Source organism: Amaranthus tricolor, chromosome 6 (genome assembly GCF_026212465.1).
Source record: "Amaranthus tricolor cultivar Red isolate AtriRed21 chromosome 6, ASM2621246v1, whole genome shotgun sequence".
Classification (NCBI taxonomy): domain Eukaryota; kingdom Viridiplantae; phylum Streptophyta; class Magnoliopsida; order Caryophyllales; family Amaranthaceae; genus Amaranthus; species Amaranthus tricolor.
In genome coordinates, this window is record NC_080052.1 from 32,037,327 (window position 1) to 32,046,949 (window position 9,623).

A 9,623-nucleotide genomic window follows, 5' to 3' on the forward strand; every position below is an offset into this window, starting at 1 on the left:
GGTTGTGTATCTTGAGAAACTTGAGTGAAGTTTCTGTTTTGGGTAGCTCAGGTCGCGGGTCGCGAAGAGCATCGCGAGTGGCCAAAAACTGAAGAACAGTTTCTGGTTCTGGAGTTTTGGCAAGTCGCGAGCCGCGATATTTGGTACGGTTTGCGAGCCTCAACGTGAATTTTGCAGTTTTGCTGCTTTCGTGTCTTTGACGGTTTATTTTATTTTTTCTTGATGCCCAATATTTTTTACGAAGGGTTTTTAGTAACACCTTTTTATTAATACTAGGATTATTTTTTTATTCACAAATTGAGAGAGATCACAAAAGAGCCAATGTTATTTGTGGGTGTGATTTATCTTGTAAATTCTTTACAATCATAGTGAAATTATTTGATCTCGGTGCTGGTGGATGTATCTATCACATTGATAGTAAACCACGTTAAATCTCTTGTGTCATTTTCTTATTGTTTTGTTTGAATTTCTTTATTGTTTCATTATTATTCATTGATCTTGCTTCCGCTGTCGCACAACAATTGGTATCAGAGCTAGGTTCTAGTCTTTGGAGAGTTTTTTAATTGAAACAATGGCTGGAGATTCTATAATAAGAATTGAGAAATTTACCGGGAAAAATAGTTTCGGGCTATGACAAATAAAGATGGAAGCTCTGTTGAAACAACAGCAAATCTGGCGTCCGTTGGCTCCAAAGAGTACTACTACGGGGTCGGAAGACGGACTAACTGACAGGCAATTAACAGTAATGGAGGAAAGACTCATTCTACCATTTTGCTAAGTTTGGATGATCGTTGATCAGGCTACAACGGCATAATTATGGCTGATATCATTGTATATGACTAAGTCGCTGACCAACAAATTATTGCTGAAGCAGCGGTTGTTTAGCCTCTGAATGCAGTCAGGTACTCCCTTATGGGAACATCTGGAGAAACTTAACTCTATTTTACTGGATTTGCGTAATTTAATTGTTAAGATAAATGATGAGGATGCTGCGTTGATTTTACTTGTGTCTCTACCGTCTAGCTATGAGAATTTTGTTGAGACTTTGTTGTTGGTACGGACTCACTGACCTTAGAAGAAGTGAAAGCAACACTGTAACACCCCGTCCCATAATTATCTATAGATGCTGAAGCACACTACGGGACGGTGCATTACGTTGACACGGAAGTAAAGGCGGAAAAAGGAAATAAAATGTTATAAACTAATCAACATTATAAACATATGGCTAAACAGTGGGCCTAGGCAATTACGTATTAAAAGTTTTAACTCCTAAAAGGAAACGTGAGGCAGAACAACCTCAAATAGGTAAGTAAAATGAGGACTGTTTAAAAACTTTTTCTACTAGTTCAAAACACATGTGACACTAAGTTTAAACTTCAGAGGTAAGGCAAAAGCTCTCAAAATGTTGCCCGACGCCCGATTGACAAATATATAAGCATATCATTCATAATCTTCATCTGAAAATATTAACAACAGTCCATAGTCAGTGGGGAGTAACTAGCAGTCCTTCTAAGGTAATATCTAACATATAACGTAGAAGGATAACTGTGTTCATAGAATGCTACATTAACTGTGTTCATAGAATGCTACATCAATAATTCAATACATAAATTCATTTTAATCCATATAATAAATTATTCTACTGTAAACATGCGTTGCATAACAGTATCCAATGTAATCATATGCAAGCATAACAGAATAAGCTGTAAAATCACACATTAATTATAGCAGAGGAACAGACGCCAGTACTACACGCAGTAGTACTTCTCAAGCTTTGCCGGGATTACAATCCCTCAGTTAGCACACTAATTGTGTCTAAGAATGGCCAAACTCCCGCTATTAACATTCCATACCAAATGCAATAATCGGGCGACGACAACTACCTGAGGATATGGTACTCCATACCGAGTGTGTGAGGCCCTATAATATCACCATTCCATACCGAATGGTGGTGGCATTTGTCTTACCCATCAACCGCAGTCTAAGGGTTTTCCTCTCTATACATGTATCACATATAGTAATGACATCATGAAGTATTGGGCAACTAATTCATGCTTCATGCCATCCAGGTGAAATAACTCTCATGTATCATAAGATATCCATAACATATTATATCAAAATAAACATGAAGCATAAATATCCTCAAAAATAAGGTTAACAACCATTTTGAATTAAAAAGGGTAGCTTAGTTTAATCCCTTCTTTAGTGGATTCCTTCAGATTTTTACCAAACTTTCAAAGGTCATAACTTTCTGTTTAGAGCTTCAACTTAAGAAATTTTTGAGTCTAAATTGTTAACTTTTTATATACTTTATCTTTCATTATGAAAGAATTTACCGATTCTAAGTCCATAACTAGGAAAAACACTAAACATAACAGCTTGCTGTAATGGGTGAAGAGATGCAGTCTCTTTACAAGAACAGAGTATGGGAACTTGTGACGGTACCGGAGGTGAGGAAGCATGTAGGGTGCAAGTGGATTTTTAAGAAGAAAGAAGGGTAATCTGAATCTGAGAAAGTTCGTTTTAAAGCTAGGCTAGTTGCAAAGGGGTTCAGTTAGGTAGAAGGGGTTGATTTTGTGGATATTTTCACCGGTGGTTCGACATACTTCTATTCGTGTGCTATTGTCAATTGTAGCACATTATGACCTTGAGCTGGAGCAACTAGATGTTAAGATGGCTTTCCTCCATGGTGATTTGGAAGAGGAGATTTTGATGAAGCAGCCCGAGGGATTCGAGATTCCAGGGAAAGAGCACTATGCATGTAGATTGTTAAAGTCGTTATATAGACTTAAGTAATCCTCTCGCCAGTGGTACAAGAGGTTTGATTCTTTTATGGTTTCGCATGGTTTTGATAGGAACTCGTATGATTTCTGTTTGTATCATAGTACGTTGGATGATGGTTCCATGATTTATCTGTTTTTATATGTTGATGACATGCTTGTTGCCACAAAGAATAAATCTGATGTTGCTAGACTTAAAGAGTTGCTTAGCTCGGAATTTGACATGAAAGATTTGGGTCAAGCTAAAAAGATTTTGGGTATGGAGATCTATAAGGATCGGGCTAGGGCTAAGCTTTTCTTGACTCAGAAAAGTTATATTGAAAAGATTTTGTCTCAGTTTGGGATGGAGAAATTGAAGCCTATAAATACACCAATATCTGTGAGCTGCAAATTGTGTTTGTCTATGTCACCTCAAATTGAGGAGGATCTGGCATATATGTCTAGGGTCCCTTATGCTAACGCAGTTGGTTGTTTGATGCATGCTATGGTCTAACTAGACCGGATATTGTGCACGCTGTTAGTGTTGTAAGTGTTTGGTAACTAGGTATAGTGATTCCGATAATGTAGCTGATATGGATACCAGGAGGTCGATGACCAGGTATGTGTTTAATTTGGGTGGTTTTGTGGTTAGTTGGAAGTCTAAATTGCAATCTTTGGTTACGCTGTCCACTATTGAAGCTAAGTATATGGCTTTAACTTCTGAAGCTAAGGAGTCTATATGGCTCAAAGGCCTTGTGAGTGAATTGGGTATTGCACAGGATTTCGCTACGGTGTATTGTGATAGTCTAAGTGCCATTTACTTAGCTAAAGATCAAGTGCACCATGATCGGACCAAACACATTGATGTCAGGTATCATTTGACCAAAAACCAAATTCTTTACATATAAAACTTACAATTGACCTAGTCCGAAATATTATATCAAAACATGTACATTTGAATATTTGAAATGACAAATGTATAAATTTATATATAATAAGTTATAATAATCATTTACAAAAGTACAATAAATATTTTTATTTAAAGTGGAATTTGCAAATATAACAATATTAAATAAAGTTGACACAATATATAAGAGTTTGATCAGAAAACATAAAAATGACTAAGAGTAACATAGATTAAAATATAAAATGATGGATAAAATCAAACAATAGAAGCCAACATATTTTCCAAGATGTCAGGGCCAAGATCTTCCAACTCAAGTAGAGGAAATTGAGCATTATTGAATGGTGGTTGGTGATCCAATTCCAAGGAATGAATAGAATTGTTGTTGTTGGTGGTGGTTTGAAGTGGAAAGTTAAGAAAAGCTTTAGGGCCTCTTATTTGAAAAGCAGCCCTATCATAAGCCAAGGCAGCTTCTTCAGCAGTATTAAAAGTCCCAAGCCAAACTCGAGCTCCTTTCTTTGAAGAGTCTCTTATCTCAGCAGCGTACTTCCCCCATGGTCGTCTTCTCACACCCCTATAGTGTCTGCTACTTTTGCTTGTTACTTTTTGATCTCTCATCATTGTCATTCTTCCATTTTGTTCTTGTTGTTCAATAATATTAAGGTTATTATCCGCCCCCGTGTTGATAAGATTATCCTTCTCTTGTAGTTGTTGATGTAAACAAGCTATTGCTATCCAATTTTCTTCAATGTTTAAGGGTTCATCACATATGTAGTTTGCCCAAATCCTCTCTAGAAATATTGCTTCTTTTGGATTTTCATTCATCCCTTCTTCATCTTTCTTCATGCTCATTGATGTTAATATAATGTATCTCTATGATAATTATTAACTATATATAATTAAATTATGTTAAGCACGTACGTATACGCACCCGTTTTTATATCAAAATTAAAAGTAATTAAGCGTGTTTTTGAGAATAACAGCTCATCTCATAATCTTGCTTCATTCATTCTACTTAATTTCGATACAATGAATTCAAACTATTTATTATTATAAATTCTACATTGGCTTTCATCATATCATTAAATTAATATTATATGGCCGGCCAAGAGTGTTTTGGTAGCAATCCATGTACTTCGTTCTAATCATTTTCAGCCTCAACTTTATTTATACGCTTAGCTTTGATCATATCATTGAATTAATATTTTAATAGTGGAGACGACATAAATTCCCACAATAATTACATCAAACTCTTGCGTACTCCAGGTCCATCTACTAAACCTTTGAGAAAATAAACCCTATTATATTTTAAAATATTATAAAGAAGTTGACTAACATATAATATAAGTTTGATGAGCTACTCTTCCTATCACCAATTGATTTTACGGGATAGAACCTCATCAGATATATGTGTAGCCCGTTAAAAAATTTATCAAACCTAATTATAGATTTATCAAACCTAATAATAAATATAATTACATTAATTTTTTTAAATTATAATTTTTTTTGAAAAAATTATAAATATTTATCAATTCATTTCGTAAAAAGTTATAAAATATGTATTTGAAAAATAGGGAGTAAGATATTAAATTTTAATCGAAATTTAATGGTAATGTACAACAAAAAAAAACGAAAGACAAGCCTCTATGTGAAGATCTCTTTGAACAAGTACTATTTAAGTCATGAAACTTGTGAAGAATATCAATTGCGTGCGTCCGAAAAAGAAGTTGAAGGCTTTATTTAGTGGTCACTTAATTTATTTATGCTGTGCGATGAAGCTAATCAGGGCCTGTTTTTTGTTCAGTTGAGTATGTTATGGAGTACTATTTATAATAATATATTACATCCAACAATTTCATTCATAAAACAGCCACTTCATGTTTTGATGATAAAAATCACAATTGAATATCAAAACAATGAATTAATTATTTCAAATAACCAACTCATTACCTACATATCACGCTACGATTTTCTCATAAACAATCACAAGGATTACCATAATTACGCCGTATGCGCTTAGACTATTTGCAAATTATATCCATGGATATTTGTGTTGTGCACAACGTAAAGATTCAGCAAGCGACTGTCTCTTGATAAGACGAGCTAAAAATAAGGAATTCATATGCAAATAAATGTGTTAGTTGAACTATTTAGCTCATGTATGAAAAGCGTTTTACTGAAAGATCGTCTCACACACAAATTAATACTCTATTTCACTGTATTTTTTAAATTTATGTAATTAAAATAATATAATTTGTATACTAATATAACTAACAGCGTAAGTGATTACTCGGCTAAAATAACACGATCTTTTTATAATAACAAATCGTTCCATGATTATATGTAAAATATCAAGTAATCTATTAGCTATTATTATTGTTATTATTATTAATGTGAATATGATCCTACTTATTTAACCCTAATTCAGTTACTTTTTACCATCATATGTAATAGGGGTGTTCAAAATATTCAATCCAAAATATCTGGTGTGTGGATTTAAAAACCATATAATTTAACCAATTTTTGGACACAGAATACCTGATTCAGATCCAAAATGAAATATTAGCAAAACCGACATCCAATTTTCCAATTTGATTATTATTTTTTATTTTAGGGGTCTATATATATATATATATATATATATATATATATATATATATATATATATATATATGTTTAATTTGTTGAATTTACTAATATGTACAATTTTCAACTAAACTAAGTTGCATAACTAATTTATTGTAAATTAGTTTAGACTTTTGAAAATTCAACCATATTCCCAAAATGATTTGTATTCAAAGTTTAAAATAAACTTGATTAAAGAAACAAAATGAAGTGAGCTTAAATATTTATGTGTAAAAAATGTAAATTTATTTTTTAAAAATCCAAAAAATATTAGAATTTAAAGCTGGATATCCGATATCCGATCGGGATTAAATCGGGTATCCGCTTTTCGAATCGAAACCGAATCATGATTATTACTATTCGAAAAACCGAATATAAATCGATCTGATTTTGAATACTCTAGTTGTGGCCGGTATTCAACCGTAAAATGCTGAGCTTACCGTTAAGCCGGCCATTGTATAGTGAATTCAGTATTTTCATGTGTTTTATGAGGGTTAATCTTTTTTATAAAACGAGCTTGTTGAAGCAGAGAAAAGCCCATTTAATTTGAACCCGTTGTATTGTTTTTTTTTTTTTTGTTTTGTTAGACTCGAGTCTCATTGTCTCGACCCATGTTTAATTTTGGTGGAATCCTATCCAACTCATGTAAGAACTATTTATTATAAATGAAAGAAGACAAACAAAACTTAATTAATTAGATATGATTAATTAATGACATTTAGTCATTTACCATCAAACCATTTGTTTGTCAGCGAGCATAGATCAGTCGGATAAACTCTCATTAATAATTAATACAAAATAGATAATAGAAATAATGAAATTTTATACACCAATTACAAATACTCCCTCCAATCAATAAAATATAATAATGAAGAAAGAGAAACAAATTGAGACACGTGTCACCCCATTATTAAAATTTTTTTCGCCTTTTTTCTATCATTGAAAGAGAAACTTTTGATATTTGATTTGATATTTAAGAAAACAATTAAATCTTTAAAGCATCTATTAAAATACTATATTTCCTTATATAAACCAAAAAAACAATAATAATACATGTGAATTTTTATTTTAACTTAGATAATAAATTATTATTGCATAATAAATAAGCAAACTAATTTGACTATTTTTTTCAACTAAATTCTCTCTCCTATCTATCATGGTTGAAGACTTTTAAAGTTTATTTATTATAATTATTAATAATTATTATGAGTATATGTTTTAATATTGTTGTATGATAACTTATTTATTCACTTTGATAATGGTAATATCATAAAAAATACAAAGATTTAATAATTAAGTGAAAGTTGTAAATGAATTAATTTTACAAAAAATCATTATTCATATCAGTAAACATTTAGTATTTTACATGGGAATCTATTTTAGTTCACTATTAATGTCTCATTGCTATATGCACTCTATCTAATATACTTATTCAATCCTTAATATATATAATTGTGCATAATTAAAAACTATGGAAAGTTGATATAAAAATAATTTTTGCACTGAGACGAATCAAATAAGATCCATTTGACTATGTTTTAACTTATAGATAATAATTAAATACAAATTAAGAGTAAAAGATGATAAATACTCCCTCCTATTCTTTATAATTGGGACATTTGAGTTAGGCACGGATATAAGAGTAGGATGGGGTCCACCAAAAAGGTGGTAGTTGGGGTACTTAAGTGATTAAATTAATTGTTAATAATTTCCTCCTTTTTGTTAAATAAAGTAGATAGAATTGAATTTTGGAGCGCAAATTGGGTTTCACATTTTCAATAAAATTAATTGACAATAATATATTTTCGGGTTTTTTAATTAACAAAGCATAAAAATACTTAACTTAAATTACAAAAAATTACATAAACTAAATTACACATTATAAATTGAAAAAATAAACTAAGTCTTCAATTCTTCCTTGCTTTCTTCAACGTTTTTTGAATGACAATCGAAAACGAACAACCCTCTCGCCACATGCGCATGCGGATATTAAATCTTTCATTGACTTCAGATTTAAAAAAAAAACAAACATGGTATGGATTTAGTGTTCGAAATTGATTAAATTAGCAACGAAAAAAATGAACATTTTGATTTTGAAACAAAGCCATCAAATACTAGAATTAGCCATGATAGATAGAACACAACAAGTCAATAACATCACAGACAAAGATGCACCAGTTTCACACAGGAAGCAAGAGTAAACAAAAACCCAAAAATCAGCATATAATTATACACAGTTGGTTAAGGCAGTGAATGCAACATTTGAGAGTCTACAACCAAATGCATTGAAGTTTATATGGATCACTTTACAAGCATGTAAAGTTGAGGTTATTAAGAACTTAGGTGGTATAGATTATCACATTCCACACATGACAAAACAAAGCTTGCAAGGAAAGGGAGACTTCCATTGTTTGGGGGTACAAAGGAAAATTATTTACGAGGCACGTCATTATTTGGACACAAAAGTGGATAAAAGTACATTTGAGGTCATCTTATATTACTTGGGAATTAAAGATGAACAATGTTTTCATCAACAACAGTTAACAACAACATCAACAGAAACACCAGCAACAAGAGAAACACCATCACCAACAAAAACAACAACACCGACAAAAACACCAGCACCAACAGAAACAACAGGACCAACAAAAACACCAGTAACAACAGCAACACCAGCACCAACAGAAACAACAATACCAACAGAAACACCAGCAACAACAGTGGAAACAGCAACAACAGAACCAGCAACAGTATCATGAACACAAGTAGCATGTATATATGACATATATGAGTATACTTTTGGGTTACAAGTTTATACTTACTTTTGGGTGAACTATGTTAGGTAAATGTTTAGGTGTAAACATGATGTAGCAGAAAAAAAAACATCAAGTTTTTTAACCCTAATCTTTTAAATGAAAATGGCAGCTTCAACAGTTTATTGATAGCTTAAAAAATATCAAAAAATTCAACTTAGAGAACAAAATGTTCTCCTCATAGATACCCCACAAACCATAATAATTGCTTCTTGAATCTGGTAAGAACATAGCCTCCTAAACATGATGTGTTGGTGGCTTATGAACTGAAAATCCTAGACTGGTGGCAAAATAAGTTGATTTAGGGTTTTTGTAGCTATAGTCAAATGTTTACTCTTAAAAAAATTAAAAGGCAAAAAATCAGAACACCAACACAGACATGCATACCATAAAAAGTACATACACAAAATCATCATAAGTTAAAAAGGAAAGATGTATCCATACGAGAGAATGGTGCTCCAACATCAAAATCAGACACCAAATCATCATCATCTAGTGATTCTTCATCTGAGGAAGAGAACA

At 32.0% G+C, this 9,623-nt stretch overlaps 1 protein-coding gene across 1 annotated transcript; it reads right to left on the bottom strand.

Moving 5' to 3' along the window:
* Nucleotides 1–3,811: 3,811 nt before the first annotated feature.
* Nucleotides 3,812–4,544, bottom strand: LOC130815458 (pathogenesis-related genes transcriptional activator PTI5-like). The gene has a single exon (XM_057681943.1). It carries the CDS (start codon nt 4,513–4,515, stop codon nt 3,922–3,924), a length of 594 nt encoding a protein of 197 aa, XP_057537926.1. The 5' UTR covers nt 4,516–4,544; the 3' UTR covers nt 3,812–3,921.
* Nucleotides 4,545–9,623: the final 5,079 nt, after the last annotated feature.